The sequence below is a fragment of the Nymphaea colorata genome, chromosome 1 (assembly GCF_008831285.2).
Source record: "Nymphaea colorata isolate Beijing-Zhang1983 chromosome 1, ASM883128v2, whole genome shotgun sequence".
In the NCBI taxonomy this organism is placed as follows: domain Eukaryota; kingdom Viridiplantae; phylum Streptophyta; class Magnoliopsida; order Nymphaeales; family Nymphaeaceae; genus Nymphaea; species Nymphaea colorata.
Genome location: NC_045138.2, coordinates 1,429,960 through 1,456,717, shown reverse-complemented (window position 1 = coordinate 1,456,717; position 26,758 = coordinate 1,429,960). Strand labels below are relative to the sequence as shown.

The window sequence follows — 26,758 nt, the reverse complement described above, 5'->3', positions numbered from 1 at the left end:
GACAAGTTTCACTTCCAAGACAAATCTGTCAGTTTGTCCTTTTTAACTGTAGCGCCTTGCCATACATTAAATTATCTTTTGTAAAAGATACATATGCACAAGGGAAAATTCTTGTTGCATTGTTATTTTAGTCGTTTTCTTCTTCTTCAAAATATGACTTAATGTCACAACAAAATTTCTTACTAAGAAATTTAATTTGAAGGAGTTATCCATAAGCTTCAAGGATAAATTCGTATTACGGTTTTTCAAAAAAAAAAATCAAATTAAATGGTAGCCATAATGGTTTGATTGATAAAGAAAGCTGCTCAACCAGGTGGCTATCATCATCTATACAACATTTTGACATGACCTTCCATGCAAAGGAAGGTTGACAATAACTTTGGCTGATGAAAAAAGAAAAGACCCTCCAACAGAAAAAAAACAAAGGGAAAAAAAAGAATAAAAAACTGTAGCCACAGAAGCTTTAGGGCAAAACTTGCACTGTTGGGTGGAGTTTTAGAGAGAGAAACAGCAGCTACACAGTGATCAAGCAACTGGTGGGCATCTCAAGCTTGAGAATTCCTTAGACAGGCCTGCCTCTTGAAAACCCATCTGCCTTTTTCTAGGCATCAGCTTTGGAGGCACCCAACTGCTAATTTTGGGAGGAGTCCTGTCAAAATTTTCTCTGCTGAAGATGGGGATGGCCACTGTGGTGAGCCTCTGACATGAGGATGACCACTTGGACTGCAGGTAGCAGGCCTTTCTCCATGGTGGTATGTGGAGGCCACTCTCAGTGAGTGACTTCTTTGCAGCAGAGCAGGCTAGAGAGATGACTTTGTTAAGTTTCTGCTCAGTACCAACAAACACTGAAGGAAGGTTGTTGTATAGCTGGGTGTAGGCTGTAGTTGGCCTTGCAATCTCGAATTGGGACCTAAAGTCTATGTCAACTATCAACCTCTCTGGATGCTGTGCCTCATTCACCCACACAATGTCTATGTATTCATAATCACCTGCAGAAGAGAGAAAAAAAGAGGGAGAGATGTCAGAAATTCTGCAACTGAGACTATAGATGCACTTATATTGAACTAATGATAAGAATCTCTGCTGCACAGTATCAGACTTTTGGAAAAAGCAAAAGTGAAAAGGGAAAACTGTCAGTAGTGCCGTACTGGTAAAGAGGGAATCAGAGGTTTATTACTGTAAGGGATAAGAGAGTGATGAAACGGATTATTACTGCACCAAAGGCTCAGAGACTGATTCTATACAGAGAGTAAAGATCTAACATGATAAGGCACTCTAAACAGTGAAAACAAAGGAAGAAGAAGAAGAACCGGCCATGAATCCAAGGCAAGGGAACCAAGAGGCGGACTAAACTAACTTTCCATGATCTGCTAAAGCTCAGAAGAAAAGGTTGAAAGCGCTAAGTGCAGAGGAGAACGTTGTCTTGATTAAAGAGGAAAAAGAGAAAAGACCAGGAAGATCAAACTTGACGTATCCAGGAATACCAAAAATAATCAAACATCTTCAATGAAAATTCAAGAGACTGACATGAACACCCAAAATTAAGCAGTGAAATATTACCTCCAGGACAACCTGTGGAACAAACCCATGATGATCTGCACAAGGAAACATCATAGCCCTCCATCCTCATCCTCAGAACCAGACCTTTCTTCTGACTGTATCTTCCTTCACCACCACAGTACCTCAAATGCCTCATCACACTCTCATACGCATCTTTCTCTGCCTTTGTACTGGAGCCAATGATCCTCTGAAACCAACACCCAAGGAAAATTAGCAGAGGAGACAGAGGCAAAAACCAGAGCACAGTCCTGTATAACCAGACTCCAACCAAGGAAGAGACGGAAGAGAAGAAAGAACAATAACTTGCTTCTAGGCACATGAGAGAAGGGAAGAACAATAAGATGAAAATTCTTAAAGTTGATTTTTTTTTTTTTATGACCTTGAGAATCAGGGATGTCTCATCTTCTGGATGGCAGGAGTCTGCACTTGGAGAGGAGATGTGGACTGCTTCTGATTCAAGAAAGTCGTCGACCAGTTTACAGAGCCTCTCTTCTTCTTCTTCTTCTTCTTCTTCTTCTTCTTCTTCTTCCTCCTCCTTTCCTTCTTTCTGTTCCCCTCCCCTCATTTCTCCTTCTTTCTCTCGTCCTCTATCTCTTCCTCTTGCTGTTAGATAAAGAATATCCGTTCTGCTGATGGGTTTTACTCTTTCATGGTGGTGCGTAGACAGCCACAGACTATGCCACGAAGATCTTTTTCCCTCTCTACCTCTCTAGTTTTCCATACCAACGAGCACGCATCTACAGCTTATACCCAACAGATGTATACCTCTGATGGCGTGTCATTGGACTACTGCAACTCTCTCTCTCTCTCTCGGTGAAGTTGGCAAATAGTCGTTTAAATGATTCAAATGATCCGTGTATATATACTGCAAAGTATACAGAATATACTGCCAATTATTGTACCTCCCCACATGGAAAGTTTAGTTTAGTTTTTTTTTTAAATACCTACCCATCAAAAGTTATCTTCTAACTCAGATTCAGTATCAGTTAAATCGAAGGAAAGAAGATGGTAGTATTTTCCCGTTTTCCCTGTGAAATTTGAAAAATCATTCCCCTTTAGCTGGTAAATCACATATGACAAGCCCAATAAATTCCTCCAAAATGCTGATGTTAACTTCTCCACTAATGGGCAGCTTTCAGAAACCTTATGAGAAGTTTCAGAGAAATGAATCTAAAACTAGACCACAACTCTCCCTCTCCCTGTCTCCTTCGTGTTGCTTTCCTCCACATCCACGCACCCTCGTCTTTGAACGCGTGTTGGGTACTTGTCCCTCAGTTTTTTAGCCTCGATTTTCTGGATTTATCCCATACTTTGCATGGAGTTTAGTGCAAGAAAGCAGAAGATTTCAGTCGAATATTCTTGGGAATATACAAGTTTGTCCCTTTGTGTGCAATCTTCGCTTTTCAACCTCTCTGTAAAGAGAAAACGAATTTCTTTTCTCTTCTGCATTTTTTTTACTGCTCCTTGCGCCACAGAGAGTCTGTAATCGTGACTCTTCGGCACGTGTTGAAGTCGTGATATATTTTAACCGACTGCAAAAAAGACCCACCAACTAGACTGGACAGTATGAAGATGAGTTCAGAACTGTTCGGAGTAGAACTTGCTCAAAGATTTATCAGATAATGACAAGTTACAGAGGGTGAGATCTGCGTGTTTTCTTTTATTATTATTCAAAAAATAGAAAATTTGGATATATACTTAAAATTAACAATAGCAAAAAATACCCTTAGTGAAAAAAAAAAGTACCCTTCACTTCTTCATATTATTAAAAACATATCTATTTTTTTATAATTAACACAAAATAAATTTGTTTTTATTAAACTCTATATTAATATTAATTTAAGTTGGGTAAGAGTACCCTTAACTTTTTCATATTATTAAAAACGTATCTAAGTGTGTGTAATTAACGGAACAAATTTGTGCTGATTAAACTCTAGATTATTACTCTCTAAATTGGGTAAAAGTACCCTTAACTTCTCATATTATTAAAAACATATCTAAGTTGTGCGTAATTAAACGCAATAAATTTGTGTTGATTAAACTCCAGATTATTACTATTCTAAGTTGGTTAAAAATACCCTTACCTTTTTCATATTATTAAAAAACATATCTAAGTTGTGTGTAATTAACAGAAAATAAATTCGTGTCGATTAAACTCTAGATTATTGCTAATCTAAGTTGGGCAAATCAAAATAACATGATTAAAATCCTTTGCTACATGCAAATTTTATGTTTTCTTTTACTATGTTAAATCGTATCGAATAGTATATCAGTAAACTAAGTTGGTTACATCACGAGCAAATTAAATATTAGGTCATTTTTATTAACTTTTTTAACTTTGTCAAATAGTATTAACAATTCATATTTAAGTACCATACTCAAAATATTTTATTTATTCACATCAAAATAATTCTTTTCATTAATACTATAGAGTGATGCATGAAAACATCGTATGTGATATTTTTTGTGGGGGTAAAAAATAAATTGTCACTTAAACATATAAGAGTTTATGAGTGTTTTCGATGAACCACAAAAAAGAAGACAGAAGTGGCTCTAGTTATTGCTTTTTTTTTTAGTGTGCTACCGAAAAATTTATTTATGTTTAAATAAATAATTGAGAAGATGAGGATAGCAAAAGTGCGGCCAAGGCCTTTTTGAATGGTAAAATTCTGCATGATCCAAAGGACAAACATTCTTCCACGTAAAAAGTACTCATATCACCTTCGTGTACTCAAAGCCATATATTCTTTACTTTTGTTTTTATATGTAGAGAGAGAGAGAGAGAGAGAGAGAGAGAGAAAGGGGAAGAGAGAGAGAGAGAAGATTATGACTTTCACTTTTATCTTGGTTTATGAGTTTCTGGATCTCATGTGTATTACAAGTTTTTTTTTCACAAATTCAATTGTATAAATGGACATTGCAAATTGTTCAAATTCAGAAGATCTTTAAAAAAAAAATCAAGGAATCAAATATATAGATCAAATTTCAATGTTTTATGATTTTTTTATTAATGTGTTTTTTTACATTTTGCATTTATTTGTATGGTTAGATTTTAAAAATTAATGTCTGCCACTGAGAGACATCATCAGATGTACAAATACATGTGTGTACATGTCTATGAACGGAAAAATCCACAACTCCTATTATATAGTGTCCGAAACATTACATTCTAGAATCGAATTCCAATGACTTTAGGTGTTTAATTGATTATTCTTGACCTTAAATTTGAGGAATTTGTTCCACAATAAGCACAACTTAAATTTACATTTCCAGCAAATTGTGGATTTGAGGACCATGCATTCAGGGGCGGGCGGCATGGGCCCTGGCCCCACCTCAAAAAAAAAACTTAAAAATTTACATGTAAATTTTAGAAAATTTTACTTATCTTATATAAAAAATTTGAAAAATGGTATTTCGGCATATGTCACATGAAAAATTTCTGGCTTCACCCTGCATGCATTTCATATAACCGTTTCATCTTAAATCCACAAAACTCGACTAAGAGGAGGATTTGACTTGATATCGATTTCAGTATACAAGGTTTACAAATCTATGGTGTATAACCCTTGCATCTTTCAAACATAACATACCAAATCTTCTTAAGGGGCCGTTTGATGGTCAGAAAAAAATTTCTGGAAAAAAATTTCTAGAAAAAAATTTCTGGAATTGAAGAAACGGAAAATTTTTTCCGTTTTTCCAAATTTGTGTTTGTTATGGAGGAATTATTTTTCTAGAAAAAAATTTCTTTGTTTGATGGGAATGGTAAGGAAGAAGGAAGAAGAAGAGAAAGAGGGAGGAGGGAGAAAAAATTTCCTCCTCCAACGGTCACAAAAAAATTTCTGGAAAAATTTCTCCACCCCTCTGACTGGAGAAATTTTTCCGGAAATATTTTTCCAGAATCATCTCCAACGGTTCAAATTTTTTTTCCATGTTTGATCAAATGGAAAAGTTTTAAAAATTTGAATTTTTTTTCCTGTTGAACAGTGCTTTTCCTGCCAAGCAAACGCCCCCTAAAAGTTGAGAATTTGAAGTCCTAGATTATGAGATCTAAAAATCTTAGAACTCGGTTGTACAAAAATATGTCTAAAATATCAAAACTCTATGGTTAGAGAGAAGTTAATATGTCTAAAATATCAAAACTCTATGGTTAGAGAGAAGTTATGAAATCTAAAAGGGACGAACTTCATGAGGCAGCAAATCTAAGATTGTCAAATAAACTTTCTCTCTTAGGTGTTTATTTGGATGCATAAACAACATTCTTTAGCATTATATTTCCAGAAAATCTAAAGCATTGACCTTTTAAAATAAATTGATCTATCTAACATGTGGTCTTAGCGACGAAGCTCACGACTGCACAATCAAATACGATAAGAGCTTTTGCTCTTATTCAGACACTCACACACTATATATAAATATTGGTTCAACCTGCAGCTTGATATTATATTTTTTTCACTCTCACATCTATTTTTCTCTCTCTTCCTTCTTCTATTATATTTTTCCTTTTGAGAACCTTTAGTAAATCTTGAAAGGTGAAAGGAACTCAAAATCCAGACTAAAAAGTGAATGGAACTCGAAATCCAGACCTATATATATATATATATATATAGGAAAGCGGGTAGCTACCTGTTTCAAATATATATATATATATATATATATAAAGTTGTAAAATATAAAAATCACTTGTTTTCTAAAGTCTGAAATGCCCCTCAAAGAAGATAAGTGGCTTTAGCAAAGGAACTGGTCTCTCTCTCCATATTTAAAGGGTAATTTTGAAGTCTTAAAAAAAAGTTTGGCTCATATTTGTAACTTAATTTCTAGCATTCAATCTCTTTGAAGTCAATAGTTTAAATGATTCCTATCAAGTCTGGTGCATTCATGTAACTCAAACGCAACTCGTTTATAAGCTCGAGTTCGACTCATTTACTAACGAGCCGAAGCTAACTGAAGGAGTTTGAGTTGCGCTCTAGTTAGCTCGACTAGTTGTACAGCCCTACAGCCTTTCAAAGCACACATTTTGATGATAAGTTGCCCATTAATTATCAGTTAGTGAAGAAAGAGACAAGTAAAGGAAAAAAAAAAGTTAAAGAGGTTGTTTTCAATTGCAAACCCAATCCACATCATCAGATCGGATCCGAAAGATAAAAAAAAATCCAAACACAGATGGAGCGCCAACTTGTATATACGTGTCAGATTCAAAATTCAGTAAGGCTGTGTTTGTGATTCCCCGCGAATCTCAAATCCGAAGGAATCTCAAATCTGTGATAGCTGAAACCAACAGTTGTATCAAACCGTGGATTTCAGCTTCTACTCCTAACATGGATTTCAAATCCTAAAAATGTAAAAAGTGTGGATTTGAAATGGGATTTCTTTTTTCTTTGAGTGGGAGGTGGGGGGTTCGGATTTGAAAGCCGCAGATTTCAAATCCACGGTAATCATATTCATACGCAACCTAAGAGATCTGAAAAAAGCTTGCTGTTCAGATTCTGAATTGGCTTTAGAAATTTAAAGTTTGAATCCCATTGATTATGATTTATGAGGTTTGGATAACCGAGTCCGGACAGTTTATCTCCATGATAAAGATAAGTGTACTTTTTAAGTATCGAGAGGTAAAAAAATTAGTGAACTAAGCAGTTAACCAGAAAAAGAAAGACTAACCAAGCAGTTAACAGTTTCTATTTCTTGAAGGATTGACAATCTTTTTATTTCGGCTGCCGTGGTATTTCTTCAAGGATTGGCAGTTCTTTTAATTTGGTGAAATTTAATAAGAGTTTATTTAATTTTTAGATTGTCAGATTTGTTATATATAAACCAAATTTCTGTATTTTTTTAGTTTATTTTCATCCTTAAATTGTTTATTAATAAATACTATTTTAATTCAAGCGGCGGCTCTGAAGGCATAGCGCAACTGGGTGACAAGGCGACTCACAAAAAATTGGGTCTGGGTTTCGAATTCCTGTGCGTCATAGTCCCGGACAAAAGTTGCATGGGGGTTAGGCCCCCTCCTGAGAGTCATAGTCCTGCTCCATTGCTACACATTATTTTAATTTAACAAAAAAAGGGTCCGGCTGTATAGAATTTCACAAAGGTTAGGCAGTTATTTTAATTTAACCAAACTTTGGAAGGTTTTTGTGTTTGTTTAAGATTAATTTCATTCTCAAGAGATCTCATCGATAAGCTACAAGTTTTGCTTTTTTTTTTTTTCTCTATTACAGTTGAGATTTGCTAATGAGCTAGATTATTTTTTGCTTTTGATAATATTTTTTGTTTTTCTTGATATATCTTGTTCAGCTCGTTCAAATATTCAGAAAATTGCAAAAGTAAAAGCTACTGCAAGATCACAGATGCCCACAGTACTAGCAACCAACATCTGTAAATAAAACATGAAAAGGTAGAATCGTTTGTGAATTCATTTTGACCTATATTTGTAGAGTGTGGAATCTGATGATTAATAGGCTTCCTTAATTTCCGTATGTGACTTAGCTTGGCAGCAATATCACAGCAAAAAGCATATTCGTTGCATGAAACTCAGCCGCAGTTTATTGCACTTGATGTATGTGACAATTTTCATATAAATTTCTTGAGTTTCAAGTACGCAGGAGTGACTGAAAGTGGACTTTAAGCTCTTCAAGTTCAAGAAGGCTATAGAGTTCTGGAAGACAAAAACATTAGAAAGATGCCTGGAATGTATTGCATTAAAAAAGCCAAAGCAGGAAACGGTTTGCGTTTCCGAGCTTAGCAAACTGTGGTATATACAGAACACAACGTGATCTCCCTCAACAAGGAAACAAGAAAAGGGAAAAGAAAAGTGAACCCCACCAAGAACATCTAATTCTCATGATTGAAGATTCTCCTTGTTCTATTTTCAATAGGATTTAAGCTGTCCGCAGAAACTACATACAATACAAAACTTTGATCTCAATCTCGTATGGACCCAACCATGGATGACCACCATTACCCTACTTAATTTTAGCTCTAATATTATTAAATCCCATAATGCATTTGGCAGACAACAGCAAAAAATTGGTAAAACAACACATCAAGAAAGGAAATGAAGATTATAAGCTAGAAAGTGAAGCAGTAGGTATAGCAGGAGTAGCAGTTGCAGTCGCATTGTCTGTCCAATTGGTTTCACCCCAATGCCACAGCATACTCTCCCAGAAGCAGAATGCCTCAAAACAAGTTTTTAGCCGCGGGTCGGTGATGTTCCTCTTCCAGTGGCCATTTGCATAGTTTGCTTTCTCTGCCTGCCTTCGATCCCACTCAAGTGATGCCTTCTGCTTTGATCGAAGCAAACAAAATTTCTGCAAATTCTCAGGCATGAGGTCATGAACTTTCCACCATCTCTCATGTGCCACATCACTTGCAAATTCGTGCAAAATGTCATTGTTCCAATTGCAATCATAGTCCCGGAAGCACAACCAAGGCTTCAAGCCCAAGTAATGGAGGACATAAAGAACAGGGGGGTCAGCTGCAAAAAGACGGGTCTTCAATTCTTTTTCATCCGGATCACCTGACCAAAAATGCTTAAGAAAATTCATATGCTTTGGCATCCGATGCCACCATGTAAATATTTCATTAAGATAACCTTGATCACCACCATTGTAGGACTCTATATCGTTGATATGATCCATCAGCAGTTGGAAAGTGCAGTTTGAAGGCTCAATCACCATTACCCCGGAGTTGAAAAGCGTAGCATTGTTGCCGATAGCTGTTATCTCAGGCATTTCAAAAAGGAAATCAATGTTTCTTAGGATCAGGAGGTCGGCATCAATAAAAATTATCTTGTCATAGTCGGTCAACTGCCATAGACGAAACTTGCTATAGTTCCACTCATTGTAAGCATCCTGCTCTGCTTTCGGATTTCTGATCCTCTGGATTGTTCTGATTTGCCACCCAGCAGCTTCCAGACCACTTTTGTGATGTTCACTGATGGTTTCGTCAACAAGTATTACAAGATCCCTTGTGGAGCCAGAAAATCGTATGCTCTGAGCAGCAGCAATTGCCCCACAGACATATATATGAGCAGAATGAAGAATTGTTGCATATGCTTCCCGCCGCTTGTTACCATGGTAAAATCTCTCTGCCCATAGAAAACCATATTAGACATTGAGTTTCTCGTGAGAAAGATTACAATACTTTTCAAGAATTTAATATTTAATGGGGCAAGAAAAGGGAAAAAAATGCTACCAAAATTATGAACATTTTCTTTTGAGTTGAAAAGCCGCACTTATGTACCTAATAAGGATACTCATTTCTTACCACACACCACTCCTCAATGGATGGCCCTAAATTCACAAATAAATGTGTTTAGGATTATCAAATAGCTTTTCTTTTGGGGACTTCACAGAGGAACCTAGTCCAAAAATCAACTGGCATAAGTTAACAGCAGATTTCTTCAGTTGATGGTGACCTAGAAAACTCACATTGGGTCAACTAAAACACGACCTAGCAAGGTCCTTCCTAGAGATTCCCAAGTGCCTAACTTTAACCTACAGTGTATTATTAGTACACAAATTTATGCATACATGCATGTGCCTTATAGAGAGAGAGAGAGAGAGAGAGAGATGCAATGAAGTACAAGAACCAACAATAAGAATATTATTTTTAATTGAACGAAAATGGAGGGAGAGTAATCCATGGGATTTATGTTCCTAGATAACTTATAAATGCTGCAATTCACGAAAAATGCAGGGAAGATATTTTACAGTAAAGTTCAACCAACCTTGGGATTTAAGTGGGACAGAAAGTTCACAAGACCCGACTGGTAGCCGGAGCTTTTTCTGTAGGATCTTCAAGTCAGGTTTGTATATCCACATATTACCGTCATGAGTGATGAGTTCTTTGCATGTAAAGAGGTTTGGGAGAGGCCAACAGTCTGTCATGAATAACACATGAATTGAGTTTCCCGCTGAAGAAGCAGCAAGTTTTGCAGCAGCAAGCTGCAGATGCAACCGCGCCACATCTCTGGACCAGTTTTTTGCTGTTTTCTGGCAAGGAAGCTTTACAGCGATAAGACTGAAACGTAACCTTGTCTGAACCTCAGGCATAGGCATTGATGGACAACTTGGGACTTCTGATTCTTCTTCTTCATCAATCCATTCAGGATACAGTGTCTCCCATGTAACACCAGATCTTACATGTTCTAGAGATAGACTCACAGAGTTTACACCTGGTAAGATCTTTCGCCATTCATGGACTTCACTGCTATTAAAACTTAGCAACCCAACTGTCTGATGTCCTCCTAACCTGATAGTTTTTTCCAAAACAGTTGAAACCTGAATCCAGTCAATATTTAAATCTGATACGTATTTTGCATTTGTGCCTGTCCTCTCCCACAGCCACCCAACATCCACAAATCTGGGCATGGAAAAAAGAGAAAAAAAATGCCTCTCTTAGGTGCATGCACTTGGTCCTCAGAACTTGATTCTAGAAAACTATTACACTATGGGTGAAGTGAAATCAAAGAAAAACTAACAAAAGATGCTGAGTAGTGTGAATAAACTATGATGCAGAAGCCACTACCAGTTCCAAAATAGTGGAATCTTTCTGGCCATTTCCCCACAAGAACAATGTTAGAAAGGAGAAAGAAAAGAAACTGAACAAACAAAACTGCAAACCTAAGATTCATCCACTCAGAAGAACAGACTAAATGTAGATGGTGAAGGTGGCATACCGGGAGCTGGATCCTGTGGGGTTGTCATAATAAATTACAGCTGGACAGAAGAACACTGTTATACAAGTACACAATATGATACAGACAAGGACAATCTTCAGAGAAAGAAACTTGCAGATTGAACTCCTGTCTTGTACAGGACCATGTCCAGACTTGTCAACATCTTTGACATCCTTAGTCCTCTGCAACCTTCTCTTGTTTGTCTCTTCACCAGACCCACTGTATATGATGAAGCACATCATCATTTACATGATAAAAAGAAGCAGCTACACATGTGGAAATGAGACATAAAACAACTAAGCATAATACCAGAGTACACTGTGTCTCCGTGCATGCATGCATTTCATACTATGGTGGTTAAAAAGTGCAGAGTAACCATCAGTTCAGTGGCCATATAGACAGCATTCTGGTAAACCCAACTGCACCAGTACAGCTCTCATGGACTCGTTCCAACTTGTGCTTCCCAAGAATACAACTTTGAATGAAAAATTAGCCAAAGAACAGACATGCTCCTATCATGCTTCAGTTAAAATATTTTGGTGACACAAACTATAGTACCAAGTAATGAGTAAGGTGTTTAGATGTTCAAAAGGGGAACTCGTTGGTATAACTTCAACTCAACTTTGTATTGTACGGGCTCTGTAGCATTACTAAAACTCATTCAATCTGAAGCCTAAACATGGAATGATTGGAGAAAAGTAGCACAAAAAAAAAAACTAGACAAGGTCGTCATTGGACACCAGAAACCCAAACCAAATGAAAAGAACAAAAATATTGAAGGCCATACATGCTACATCTTTGGGTAGAGTGCTATCCCCAACTTGGCCATTTGGGAAAGGAAAAAAATTTCTGCAGTTCAAAGAGAAAAACTGAATTTCTTGTTCTCCAAGCTACTTGTTTAATATTAATCGTTTGCTACCTATTAGCAACACTTTATCACAGACCAAAAAAAAGGTTGAATGATGAATAGCTCAGAGTAGTACAGCATTAGTCACAATATCACAATCTGAATCCTCTTACTGTAATGAAATGGCCAAGCAAAAGGAGTGTGCCAAAGCCTTAAAGTCATCAGATTCATTGAATGGTGTAAGAAAATCTCTGTTGGCTATTCCATGCAGCAGACAACAGCCTTTTTGCCATTTCCAAACTAACTTCAGATACATACAAATGGATGAGTCCAATGTCATATGGGTCCAGGGTAAAATCATTCTTGTGAAGTTCTGGGATATAGCAAAAGGAAAACACAGTCAGATGGAGATGTCATGCCACAAAAGTTCGAGTCCATTTTATACCCCTTGGCCCTTCAAAGTTCAAGCGATAAATTTGCATGTTGATCTAACACCAGTATGACCTCATAAGGATGCTCCAACAGCTAATCAAGAACAAGAGACCCCACGCATGTGGAGTTAAAAGCATTATCTACATAGACTTTTCTACCTGATACCAAATGCCCCACAAGCAGTTGTAAGGTAGACAAGATCCAGTTGACTCTTCCGCATAAACTCTTAGCAAAGACATTCTAACTAAAACTCATCCGTGAGTTTGTTGTGGACCAATCGCTACATAGAATGGAAATATATACAAATAATCAACATGTAAAAAGACAATGGTTTGTATGAATCTTATACTGCAACCGCGAGTACCCAAATGCACACACCCTGCCTAGAAGCATCAGCAACGTGAAATTTACGTGAATCAATAAAGTAGAGAGCGAGAGAGAGAGAGAGAGAGAGAGAGCACACAGTGATCCTGATTGTCGATGCCTGTGCTCATTAGAATTGAGCAGTGCACTCGAAAGTCCTCTCATTCTAATGCAGTTTCAGCAAAGAAAGACATCATCCGCTCTTATTTTCATCATAACAGTAAGCACCCAAGGCACAAAACCTGCAGAGTCCAAGTAAGAACGATGTGAGAAACAACAAATCAAATATCTCAGACCCGAACAATTAATCACTAATGAAACCGAGACAAGACCAATCCTGTCGGTGAGAAACCTATCACCGAGAACCACCGACCAGAAGAATCAAAATCCAGATTCAGAAAACAACGACAGATTGGACCATACCAGGAGCATACGCAAAACTACTTTCCGAAAGCACCGAAGAACAAAACAGTTGAATTCCTCGGAGTAGCCTCCCAAGTCCCAACCACAAAATCTAAAGAAAGGAGAAAAAGGAAACCACCCAGATTCAGGGAAGAAAACAGAGGGGAGCACGGAGCTAGGCTGCTCGAGCTCGGGAACAAGAAGCAGAGGATACAAACATGGGGTACATATTCTTCAGCAACTAAGATTTGGTTTCCAAATCCAACAGATACGAACATCCTAAAAGCTACCAAAAGACAATATTCACTTCTGCAAGCTCTGCAGAAATAAGAGAGCCCAGATCCGAAAGCAAGATTGTCAGTAGATGAGCGCCCGAAGTCCAAGATGAAACTTGAGTACCCAAAACGACTAAAGGAAAATAAATCCTAATGAACCAGTCAATCTCTCTGACCATGGAAAACAAAACGACAAGCAGAGAGAGAAAGAGAGAGAGAGAGAGAGAGAGGGACCAACCTGTGGATTGTTCCTCAGGAAGGTGGTAGGGGTTCAGGGCATCATTTCAAAAGTAAGGAAGCAGTCTTTATCAGTGAAAGAAGAGTCGCAAAGATGGCATCCGCAGAAATGAAAAAAACCAAGGAAGAAGAAAGATCAAATCCTGACTGTACTGAAGCAGTTGAGGAGAGTTAATTCGTCAAATCGATTTAAGTAATGGACCGTATTTTCAAAACCGTAACTTGGACATCCCATACACCGCAAGAATCTAGGATGATTTCCAACTTCACAAACGGTATTCTCTTAATTATTTATTTACAAAACCGCCCCTAAAATCGGCAGGCCTCTTTTTGTAAGGTTCTCCTTAGCCAAGCTAAGGAATCAATAGACCGACACAGTATTATCATTAAAATTGTATCGCCCGATACGCAAGGCCGAGACAGGTATATACTGTATTTATTTATTCATTAAATTAAGATAGATAATCAATTAATTCGAAAAACTAAAAATAAATTTATAAATATGCATTCCTAATCGGCTCGCCTGATTCAAATTGAATTGGTGACATGAAAAAGAAGGATTTATTTCACACTTTCTTTAAAATGAAGGCCACACTTTTTATAAAAGCTATCAAGTAAACTTTTACTAACTTGAAGAACAAAAGGACTTAGCTTAAAAGCTAAAAGTGTAATGCATAGATAGAAGGTAACGTTGAAAAGAAAATTACAGCTTACAGGTTTTTGTTTTTTGATGTAACAAAGATTCATTTCAGACCCATTTGATAGTTTTCATGGAAAGGTTGATTCGTATGAAAAAAAAAATCAAAGAAAAGTTTCACATTTTTTGAAATTATAAACAAAAGATAGACTAAAATGAAAATTTCCATCATTTCAATGTACTTTTTCTATTTTAGTTTGAATAAGCTTTGGCAAGTTGTATTTGTTTAAATAACAGCAACGGTTGGGTTTTCCAACTCTTCTCTGCACAAAAACTCTTAGAACTAATTTAAAAGTAGTTCATCATTCTATTCAATTGATGTTCTTTTGAATATAAATAACACATGGTTCCAATCTAATATGAGAGAATTGGTCATAGTTTGTTTATCTTCATTTTAAATTTCTAAAAGAATGTCAAAGTTTGTTCCATGGTTTCATTGCCATCTTTTTTTTTTCTGATTACGTTGGTTATTTAACTAGACAATCTACATTTTTTTCTTTTATTATCATGTGATTATTCATTTATTTGGTTGGGGTTTTTCTAGATGGCAAATGAAAAACCATAACAAACTCAATACACATGTTTAGCCAAATGGTGACTTTGTAAATTTTTGATAAATCGAGTGCATATGAGAAACTTCCGTTGCCATTAAGCACGTGGTGCTTGCCGTCATGGACATGGGCCTAAAGCCTAGGCAACGGGCCCGGGTACTGGACGGGTACTTTGTATTCACCTTAAAAAAACATCGGCATGAATAAAAAGTTTTTATTATTTTTAATTTAATAATAATATAATATATTTTATATTTTAAAAAATATTTTATATTTAAAAAATATTTTTTTATTTTAATCAAGTCAAGTCAGGCCGAGCTGGGGTTTTGGGGCATCACGTCGACCCAGGCCAGCCCGATGCCCAGGTCTACATGGGTTCTCGAGGTCTGAGTGACGCGCAAATTATTTTTAGACATAAATGCCCTCAAAGAAAACTGGTATAACAAGAAGGGGACTCTGCTTGGGCATTTGATTCTCTTTTACACCCTTGATTTCGGTTCCGTTCCCGTCACCAACGAGAAGATCCAAACCATTCGAAGGCTTCCTCGAGTTCTCCCCATCCGGTGGTTGATCTGAAATTCAAATTACGATTGTGGAAAACAACAAAAAAGTTGGTCCACATTTCAGATTTCGCTCCATATCCGAATCGAAACTTTTCTCATAAAATCTCACATGTAAAAGTATTTTTCCAAATCAAAAGTATTCGTTGTTATTCATAATTATTGCACTTTATAAACTATTGAAATATAAACTATTAAACAAATCACTTCTAATTAGTTTACATGCTCGTTATTTTTACTTAGTCTTCACGCTTTTTAAATTTTATTTTACCAACTACCAATTTTGGCCCGTTGTGAGTGCATTTGTATTTGTCTATCTTTTTCTTCCATCATTTAATAAATCATCTCTAATGAAGGAAGAGAAAAAAAAAACTGAAAAGTTAAGATTTAGTATCCTTATATGCATAAAATAATATTGATCCTCACTACCTCTCTCTCTCTCTCTCTCTATATATATATATATATATATATTATATATATATATATATATATATATATATATATATATAGAGAGAGAGAGAGAGAGAGAGAGAGAGATGGCCAGAGAGATAAAAGCAAGAAGTGGAGTTATTAAGATTGGAAGAACTCATGCTTTAATTCAACTCAAAGAAACTGTTGTTCATGTCTCGATCATTTTGGTTAGAGGACACAAAAGAAAAAACCATCGTTTTAAAAACTGAAGCGTGAAGAACCAAAAAAAGGTCATACTGGTTTTCTAACTCAACCCGAAACGAGGTAAATGGTTCAGATCCAGCCTCTCGAAAAATTGATCTTAATCATAATTTGGATAATTAAGTGGGAATTCAGACTCAAGTTTAGTTCCCAAGTTTAAAAACTAAATCCAGATCTGATTATAAGAAGACCAGATATTTATGTGTAACAAGTGGCAGAGCCAGAAATTTTTAGTAAAGGACATTTTAAGTTCAAATTTCAAAACTTGAAAGGGTGCTTGCATGTAAAAATACTAAAAATTAATGAATCTTTTGTATATATATATATAAAAAAAAAGTAAATTTTGTGAGCTGGTGTAGCTCCATAACTGAGTCAGGAGTGATTGAAGATGACTTTGAGTCACTCAACCATTTAACCAGGGCCGTCCATTTAAAGCAAATGGATAGTTGAAAGAAAAATGACAAAAATGTGTAAACTAATATTAGATAACAAAAATTTTCATCTTCTTTTTTTTCTTTATTTTTCTCTTAATCATCTATTTCATTAGATAAGATGGTGCAAATTAAATGGTTGGGTGACTCTAAAAATGCTCGAGTCACCATTCAATTTTTTTTTTTTCTCTCTCTCTCTTTATATATATATATAAGAGAAGAGAGGGAGATAAGAATTTGCGTGTGGTAAAAAAAAAAACATTTAACAAAAATTGTAGACCTGAAAACTATTCACGTAGCTATCAATCTCCCCTTAAAAGATTGGATTTCTTAAGCTATAAGAAGAAGGTTTGACTTCTACTAAGAATTACTAAGGACAAATTTTACGTATATGTTTAGGGGTTCTCAACAAAATATTTATTCACACCTCAATTTTCATTTTGAACGTACAACTAAGAGTGGACATCGGATCAGGTACCAAATTTGGGTACCTGGCCTAGCCTACACCATAAAAAAGGCCTCGGGCCGACCCAAGCCTGACTTTGGAATCAAGCCGGACCAACCTGGCTCAGCCCGATGTCCGGCCCTACCCATAATAATTACGTTCAAATGACGGTGTAGAGAGCCGACCTACCATGAAAAACTCGTGCCACTTGTCAAGATTCATGTGATGATAGTGAGACACAAACGAATCAAATCTGGTATGAGGGTTTTGTCATTTTTTGCTGCAATTGGATCCGGGCCTCCAATGCATTTAGCTGTTCGAAATCCGACTTAGTTGCTTGTCTACATCATTCTCACCAAAATCTCCAAAAAAAGAAAAAAAAAATTGTAAAGTAATTTCATACTGTTGGCCATTTTAACTTGAACCCTCAAAAAGCTTAAATTTGGCTAAAGAAAGTTTGGGGGGCAAGCAGTCAAACAAGATAAAAGAAAAAGAAAGCATAGACTGCCAATCCACTTGTTTTTTTCTTTCCCTCTTCTTTCTTTTTGTTGAATTGCTTGTGATTGAAGCACATCTGCATTGCAAGGCAAGCAGGCGTCTCCTTGTGTTGCATGCAAAGTACATACCAAGATCTGTTCTTCTGACATACCACCTGAGTTTGGAACCTGAGTTTGTTGTACAATGCTTTGACCCACAAGTCTTTTGGTTGTGTTACTTTAACTGCTGGCAAAAATTGTACCAACCAAAACAATCTAGATTGACACATGTTATATATATATATATATATATATATATATATATATATATATATATATATATATATATATATATATATATATATATATATATATATATATATATATATATAAAGGGTGACATGATACACATGTGTCAATCTAGATTGTTTTGGTTATATATATATATATATATATATGAAGTCATCCAACTTAGTTAAACTGTCTAATCATCATGGTGGATGGTTGAGAAAAAAATGACAAAAAATGTAGCTAATACTAAATGACAACAATGACCCCTCACTTTTTTCTTCTTGTTTTTGCTTTCAAGGGCCTATCACAAAAGATTAAGTGGCCTTCATAAGTGAACTAACTCTGGATAAATAGTCACCATTGTGTGTATGTGTGTGTATTTGGTAGATACTACACCACTTAGGTAAGGGATAAAAATTAGAGTTGTTAAAATTCGTCTTAACAAGTATTTTAAACAAAATGTGAACCTTCTAATATGTTTATGAACACTAATTATTTTTGAAGAATCTTAAGAACTATCACTATTTAGCTTTCAATTTGCTTCTGCCTGTAAATAAATAACCCATCCTCTTCTCTTTAAAACAAAGGGTGCTTGGAATAATTTTTTCTTCTACATATTACCATATTTCTAAAGTCAATAATTTTATGCAAAGAGCTGCAAAATTCAGTCACCTGCTGCTATTATCCTAGCTCTTTGTTGAGATTTATCCTGTACAAGTACTTTGATGATGGAATTTCTAGATTTTGTCGTAAACCTAATTGGTAACCTACGATCAAGTAAATTAATAGTTCAAGCCACACACACACACACACACACACACACACACACACACATATATATATATATATATATATATACTATGTAGACAAATATATGCATTCTGGTTACACTTTCAATTTTTCCAGATACGTCTTAATATTTTGTGCGAAAAAAGCTATTTGGAATGCTATGCATGCACTTAGCATTCCAAAAGTGTGCAGGCTTTGTTTTTATTTATGTTTTATCATGTCAAAAATGATTTTTTGAAGAAAGTCATAATTCATGATTTCGTCTGACGAAGTTTTTTGTGATTAGGGTTGTGAGACCAAAACATTAAGTTATGTGCTTCTATGTAGATTTTATTAGAATTTAAGACTTCAAATAAGGACCCTTTTAGACCCCCAAGAAAAGCATAAGACCAGTAGCAGAAGCTCCTGAGAATACCATAGCTTGTGCACGTTCATCGAGCAGCAGGTTCTAGCCAGAGCTCAAATCCACAGCTGGCTGTATATATATATATATATATATATATATATATATATATAGACACACACGAAGCCTCTCCCTTGATACAAGCAATCCATGTGAAAGAGGGATTCCAGAAGTTCATTGTTCTGAAATTTGTTTGAAAATTGATACAGTAAATCCAAGAACTGCCAACATTTCCTGATGCCAACTAAGCCAAAAATTATACTCCTGAGAAGAATGTGATACAGGTAACAATGTAACTGTCATGCAATAACTGGTAATCAACCCTTGAATGCATCTTCTGATGCCTTCTGACATAATTTCTTAGCTGCAAGGCCATTTGAACTCTTGCTGAAGGAGCAACCGTGGAACAGTTGCAATTTATCACTGAAACACTTCAAAACACCAGTCCATCTCACTAGACGTACTTCCCCCGGTATTTTGGTTTCAAGTCCCTGTCTATTCCCTTCCCATTTGTTCCTGAATCAACTGGGCTGAAAACAGCTGAATGAAGAGTACTTTCTTCCAACCACTTAGCGTGGTTTTCCTTGAATTGCAAGTGTTTCTTCCTGGCCAATTCTGCAAACTCATCGGTATATCTTGTAGTTTTAACCATAGTTAGCAAATACCTGCTGTACCTGTAGCTAAGTATTTGTTCACAAGAAGCAATCATGGTCAAACATTCATGAGTAGGGAACTGCCCTTCAGTCAAACCTTCTTCTCTTACCACTGGATAAAAAAAGACAAGCCTGCCCCCCATCACAAGCTTCTGAGCAGCTAGGTCAAGCAAATCATGCACACACTCAGCTAAACTGTATGGCGCTGTTGACGGTATATGATCAGTTCTCTTATCGTCAGGTACCGTGTATGGCTCCACAGCACCCTTCAACAATTTCCGTCCACCGGACTTTCGCCCCCCAGCACGAACACCATACGGAGGATCACATATTATTGCATCAAATACCTGCTTAAAAATGGTAGATGGACATTAAATGATAGAGAATGGAGGAAAATTTTTGCTAGTTGTTTGACACTACCAAAGAAATATGAAATCCTAAGATGAATATGCTCCACATTCTGTAATTCATATACCAAATACGTGACCAAACCACAGTAAGACGGTTGAGAGGCATGTTTACAGCTGCACCTTTCACAGATGGAAACACATATTCCCAGCTATGAAATGATGTATGGCTAACTAACTAATGTACCAGAAAATAGATAAAAGGTAGGAGGATCTAGGTAACAGGATCAAGGACCTCAATGTGTGGAGGGGTTTCGAAGGCAAGGTTGATAAGGGACATAACTGCAGTTGCTTAGGTAATTATCAAAGTTTAACCAGATCAACCACCCAGTTGATCAGAACAAGGCTTTAATCACATCAATGTAACATCATATGAATCCATAAAAATTTGAGCTCATGGATGGAGAATGAGCATGCTACTCACTGCTTGAGTAAAGATTCTCTCTCATCTTCACATGCAGATACAAATGATGAAACATTAGTAAACTCACATAGAGTCTAGACATCTAAAGATGTAAGAAAATCAGAAATAACTCATGAAGCATGCAGTAGAAAATACTCAAAATATGGGGAATACTTCATGGCTTCATAATGTGACATTATAGCCAACAAGCCTGTCATTTGAAGGACAAGAACCCATACCTCTTCAAGTCCTGGACGCCAAGGTGGAAGGTTGTTATCTGCTCTTAGAAGCGAAATAGGCATAGGTAAACCATACTGCAATGGACAAGAAAATTTATGATAAACTGAGAAGAAAGTATGTGTATGTGTGTGTGCACAGTAGAGGTGACAAATACTGGATCAAAACACCATGCCATTTTAGAGGGAAATAAAATTGTGTTGTTTAAGTGGTTCTTATGGACTTAAATCATTTAACAACCTTTAACATTCAAGTCTAAAAATTTTAACTACTTCCTTACAATTTTATTAAGAAAACACAAGACTTCATGCATCAAGGATCACGGACTTGTTTGCCGTTCAAAAAATTACCAACTACTTGGGCCTCTCTCAGGCACTATATTGTCTAGCAAACCAATTAGTTTTCCAATATTTGCACCTATATTTCATGATCCGCGAAAAGCTTTGTATTAGACCAAAATAAGCAGATAAGATTCCACATGGTGCACAATGCAACAAACTTTCATTGTAAATATTTCATCTTCAAAAAATTGAATTGAAAACATGTAACATGCTGCAGGGTCTGACTTAATAATATCCACAACCATGACTTGTACGAGGAAATGCCATCCTCTGCAAAACCATAGAAATGTCATATCTCGGTTATAAACTTATAATTTATTACACATAATATGACATGAATAGCCATAACAATTAGATTTTACCATCTGCTATGACTATTTCATAAAGAATTTATAGTTTTTCCATATACAGCCACAGACGAACTTTAGTATCATATCAACAGCATGTTATCTTTCCTGCATACCTTAACGAGAACTCCATGGAGTTAGTTATGATGGATACAGATTAATTATATGTTAATTTGGCAAAATTAAGGATATAATGACCATTCTCATCCAAATTCTCCATGAAATTCGAGCCACTTGAATACCTTGAGGAGAACTCCATGGACTCAGTTATTGTAGACTGATGTAGACTTGTAGTCCTTTTATACGTAATATTTGGCAACATTAAGGATATAATGACCATTCCCATCCAAATTCCCCACAAGATTGAGCCGTTCACACAAGTGGACTAAAAGATTGACAGCAATAGCGAGCTATATAATCTAGATGAAGCTAGCAAGCCATACACCACCACTTTCAGTAACCTATGTAGCATAACAGAGCAAACCAGAAGCCCAATTTACAGGAAAACAGAGAAGGTTTATACCTTGTACCTTCAGATATTAATAAATGAGAACTGCAACATCAACCATGCAGAGGTCCCAAAACTACTGCCGTAGAAGAATGTATTACCTGCTTAAAATTACTCCAGACATTGCAATCAGGACCACGCCCATCACGAACTACCCTTATATCAATATCTGCACCCTGAACAAGTAAAACCATAGCCAGCCAAGGGGAGCCCAGCGCCAAATTACAAACTTTAACATTGTCAAACATTTGATAGATTCAAACTATACGGAAATAACCTATACAGTGGCATAGTAACATTAAATTAGTAATCACCATTGTCATGGCTCCAAAGTGCGCAGCTGCAATTAGAATGCTTCCTGTACCAACAAAAGGGTCATATACAAGCTTCCCTGACCTGGCTAGTGCCTGGTTAGCCATAAGAAAAGCTATTTCTGCATCCATTGCTGTTGGTCCTATATAAGTACGGCTTTTTAGCTGATAGGTCGGTAAAAGCTTCCTATCAGCTGCTCCAACCTCACGGCCAAAGAATATTGTCCTTTGAGCTACTGGGGGAAGACCATTGTTTAAATCATATTCATCAGTTTCCATAAGCCAAAACTTGTGATCAGGTTTTCGAAGATTAACACGGCCCTGCGATAGTTGTACATGTTAAAGGCAACATGCCACATGAAGAACTAAAAAATGGGCAAGAAGAACAGAGAAAGCACCAGCAAGTCAGAAACTATGAATTTAGTTGCAAATAACAATAGGATACCATCTGATTATCTGAAGCAATGCCTAGTGCTAAGTAACTTCTACCAAAAAGACAGGGCAGCAACTTATGTGCCACGTAACAGAAAGGATGTGGCATTTCATCCATTGTCTACTTTCTGGTGAGATATCAAAACTGGAAATAGAACTTCACTGCTCCCATGCACATTGACAAAACCAAATTTGATAATAAAAGAACACAACAAGAAGTGCTGCTCATTAAAAAGACAGCAGCCCCTTAAGTTCACGTGCAGCTCATGGATTCTGGGTAAATGTCCACAAAAATGCAGAATTAAATGAAAACCTAAAAAATGAGAAAGCAAATCTCATGGCATGCTCTCGTGACGACTTGAATTGAGATTCAAATTGAGCATGATAGTTATGGCATGTCTTATGATCTTATCTAAATGTGTGTCCAAATTATCAATTTCACTTAAAGCTCCACAAAGTTTCTACTTTCCCCATACCATTCAAACTACTTGATCCAAAACCTGCTCGATAATGCTATTGTATCATGAACAGAATAATCTATCAACCCAGTTTTCTACATCAAGTTCCACTATGGATCCCACTGCAACATAATATACATGACTTTTTTTAAGTGCTTAGATGAGGTAACATTTGTACATTTATAAGTTTATTCAATGGAAATTGATACAAATCATTTTTTATAGGAAAGTCAAAGTATCCACCTTTCTAAAAAAATTTCATCCTAATGGAAATATCATAACACATCTCACAGGATTTTCATTTAAAAATTTATGCGTTTCTTATTGGTGATGTCTTCAAGTTTTGTCTTCGAAAAAAAAAAAAAAAAACTAAAACAAATTACAAAAATATCAAGCAAGCTGCAAGGCCCTACATTTAAGTGTCGTCACAAACACATTATAAAGTATGCAAATGAGGTTATCTTTTCACTATGAATCAACTCATCTTTTCAAATCATGAGAAATTAGTATTTTACGCCATGGAAGTTGCAAAAGAATGAACAATGAATAAGGACTAGAGTCACACAAGGCAGATAATCACCCAAACACATCCTTGAATTTTTATAAATTTCCACACAACAAAAAAAATACAAATGAGAAGTCTCCAAGAAAGGGATCTTCTGAACACTAAAGAATACAATATCCTAGAAAACAGTAAAAAAGAGGAAAGCAGTTAACTCGCACCAATTTCCTGCTTAGCAGTGTAGAATGGCTCCACTGACCAAACACAGGAAGCAGGCTATGCCCAAACAAGACGTGAGATTGTGGCTAAATGTTCCACCAACTGAAATGAAACGTTGGGCAAAATGGAATTAACCACAGGCCCTACATCCGTCCAAGATAATTCTATGCTTAAACTTTGTTGAATTAGTTTATTGGAAAAAACCGGTAGACAAACTCACCAACCTTGAAAGGAATGTACTCAAGCATGTGTATTCTTTCATTTTGCTCTTTTAAGCTGAGAACCTTTCCAAAACTATCCACGGTTATCTTGAATGTGCTATCTTCTGCCAAGTACGGTGATTTCCTCTCATCTGGAAACTCTTTTATCTTTGCTTCTAATTCTTCATAGTTAATCCCCTGCCCCCAAAGTTCATATATGCCCTTTACCAGAAGACCTGCAAATTACAAATAACAAAAAAAAAAGAGTTATAAATAAAACAACCAAAAAAAGAAACCGGTGGCTTAAATCAAGTATTTAGGAAATAACAGAAACGGAAAACAGCAATCTAAATCAAGCATGAAAAAGTAGCACGACAAGTTATTTAGAATAGCAAACAAAACCAAAAAATTAATAAGATAAAGAATGAGAGGCTTAATCTAAGGCACCCATATGAGGAACATGTTTTTTATAAGAAAGGAGATAAAGCTATGTGACATGATACGTGCAATTTGCCCAGGTACCTATGTCAGTACTTGGGTACGGCTGCATTTTAAAACATTTAAAATTATATTTTCAAACTTAATTTTTCTCTAATTTTGATTTTTCCCTTCTTTTATATTTCCCTTCCACTAAGATTATATATTTTCCTCCCCTTTTTCTTATGATAAACAATATTTTGTTTGTGTTTTGTTTGGGACTTTCTTATGAGATTATAAGTGTGAACTATTAATGCTTTTTTTCATTTTATCAATTTTGAGAATATAAAATTTGTCGTACACATGTACCCACAATTTTCAAAATTGCCGTGTCTGAACCCGTACTGTCGTACCTGAACTCATACCGTACCCACACCCATGTGACATAGATATAAAGAGGAACTGAATGGGAGCTTAAAGACCATATTACTGTTTCTTTTATATTTCATATCAGGTGAACACAAAATGCAAAACATAGAGAGCGAATCTATACCCGGAAAATAAATGAACAAAGCTGGTGCATCATGGGAGATCAAACCAGTTAGGAGTTAGGAGTTAGGACACTCTTCGAAAGTTTCTAGTTGGGATATCTTGAACTTATAAGTTATAATTGTGGCTATCAGTTATCCTATCATCAAAACGAAAAAGGCACAAGTTTGGGAATCCAAGGCAACATGAGTGAAGCGAATTAGTAGGTCGATATACATTATGCTATAGCAAATTATACGGATTGATGCTGACTGTGCCATCCACTGCCTTCATGAGCACTTAGTGCCTTCTATATAATGCTGATAATATCCTGTCATCGGCTTTTGTGTTTAACAAATTTCCCATTTATCTTAGAGAAAGGGAAAAATGGTAAGTTGGAAGTCATGTCGCAGGATAGTTCAACTTATATTCATGTTATCTACATGTGCTAGCGATAATGTACTCCATTTATACGCGTCCATGTGATATAGGTCGTGCACTAAATATTCCCCTTCCGTGCTACATCCTGAAGTGAGGGGCAGCAATAACACGATTTAGCTAATTGAGTCACACAGACACACTATGAATACAAAATGAATGATTAAACGGCTCAACATAAGCATACGATAAAATGACCAATGCTCACAAACTACTATCAAGTACAAGAAGCCCGCACAACCATCCCGACCAGGAAGAAGAAAATGCGGAGACAGCAAACCAGAAAGGCAAAAACGAAAGAACCACCGAATTTCAAGAAGTGGGCGTGGTTGAAGAACACGAAATGAAGATACCAACAAATTATTCTTGGAAAAAAACAAGAGCAAAGAGGTAAAGAAACTTACTTCTCCTAGCAATATTAGCCGCTATTTCCTCAGATGGAAGGGAGACGAAGTGGAAGGGAGAGTCCGGATGGTGGTTCTCCGGCAACTCCCACTGCAGCGACCTGTTGGTGATAGCTGCCGAGTCGTCGCCGAAAGCTCCGAAGAGCTCCGCCAGAGACTCCACCTCCGGCCTCCTGTAGTCCAGCAGCCGGTGGTAGAACACACACAGAAACCACATCTCTCTCTCTCTCTCTTTCTCTCTCTCTCTCTCACTTTGCTCAGAAGAGATCAATAGGCTTCCCAAAAAATGGAGTCCGGCGTATAGGGCTTTGGGGTTTTCAACTAACGGAAACTACAATCTCAGAGACAAAAACCCTGACCTCCATGACTGTTCATTGGCAGGCTTTGAAGACAAGACAACGGATCTGATCCAGATCCAATATTTCCAGAATCAGGGTTAGAACCAGATTCAGCTACGCTACCAATTTGGTTAAACTGGATTTGGTCTCGCTGGGTATCCAACTTCAATCTAAAACTAGCTAGGCAACTACCTGAAGTCAGTGGTCTAAACATTCTCCTGCATCTGCAGATTTTGTAAAACGATTCGATTGGAGCCGATAAAGGGGGACATGATTCATTTTTTATTAACTTTAAATATTTATAAAGTTTTTTTGTTTTTATATATCTTTCTTTTACTCACAGCAAACTCAGCGGATTCACCAAATCAGCAACCTGACTGATTTTATTAACTTCAATTTCAAAATTTTAAGCACTTGTTTTAAATCTGATATGGAGAAGATAAGTAATGAAAAAAAGCTTCAGCTAGAATTGACCGGGTCAGTGAAAGTCTAGCCATCAGTTCAATGAACC

The 26,758-nt window shown here is 36.4% G+C and overlaps 3 protein-coding genes across 4 annotated transcripts; all 3 read right to left on the bottom strand.

Moving 5' to 3' along the window:
- Nucleotides 1–258: 258 nt before the first annotated feature.
- LOC116264201 (uncharacterized) lies at nucleotides 259–2,378 on the bottom strand. The gene is made up of 3 exons (XM_031644290.1): nucleotides 1,940–2,378; nucleotides 1,561–1,747; nucleotides 259–989 (listed from the first exon to the last, which is right to left on the bottom strand). The coding sequence occupies exons 1-3, from the start codon at nucleotides 2,123–2,125 to the stop codon at nucleotides 526–528; spliced, it is 837 nt and encodes a 278-aa protein (XP_031500150.1). The 5' UTR covers nucleotides 2,126–2,378; the 3' UTR covers nucleotides 259–525.
- A 5,988-nt stretch (nucleotides 2,379–8,366) lies between these two features.
- LOC116263603 (putative UDP-glucuronate:xylan alpha-glucuronosyltransferase 3) lies at nucleotides 8,367–13,984 on the bottom strand. 2 transcript variants are annotated; one of them, XM_031643341.2, is made up of 5 exons: nucleotides 13,791–13,984; nucleotides 12,976–13,117; nucleotides 11,234–11,452; nucleotides 10,283–10,917; nucleotides 8,367–9,640 (listed from the first exon to the last, which is right to left on the bottom strand). In XM_031643341.2, the coding sequence occupies exons 2-5, from the start codon at nucleotides 13,038–13,040 to the stop codon at nucleotides 8,616–8,618; spliced, it is 1,944 nt and encodes a 647-aa protein (XP_031499201.1). In that variant the 5' UTR covers nucleotides 13,041–13,117; nucleotides 13,791–13,984; the 3' UTR covers nucleotides 8,367–8,615. The 2 variants fall into 2 exon arrangements, with proteins under 2 accessions (XP_031499201.1, XP_031499204.1); XM_031643344.2 differs by lacking the exon at nucleotides 13,791–13,984 and adding an exon at nucleotides 13,299–13,684.
- Nucleotides 13,985–19,238: 5,254 nt separating this feature from the next.
- LOC116246123 (uncharacterized) lies at nucleotides 19,239–26,327 on the bottom strand. Its single transcript, XM_031617829.2, has 6 exons — nucleotides 25,910–26,327; nucleotides 24,147–24,358; nucleotides 22,315–22,632; nucleotides 22,102–22,176; nucleotides 20,807–20,881; nucleotides 19,239–20,104 (listed from the first exon to the last, which is right to left on the bottom strand). Exons 1-6 carry the CDS (start codon nucleotides 26,124–26,126, stop codon nucleotides 19,559–19,561), a joined length of 1,443 nt encoding a protein of 480 aa, XP_031473689.1. The 5' UTR covers nucleotides 26,127–26,327; the 3' UTR covers nucleotides 19,239–19,558.
- Between the last annotated feature and the right edge of the window lie 431 nt (nucleotides 26,328–26,758).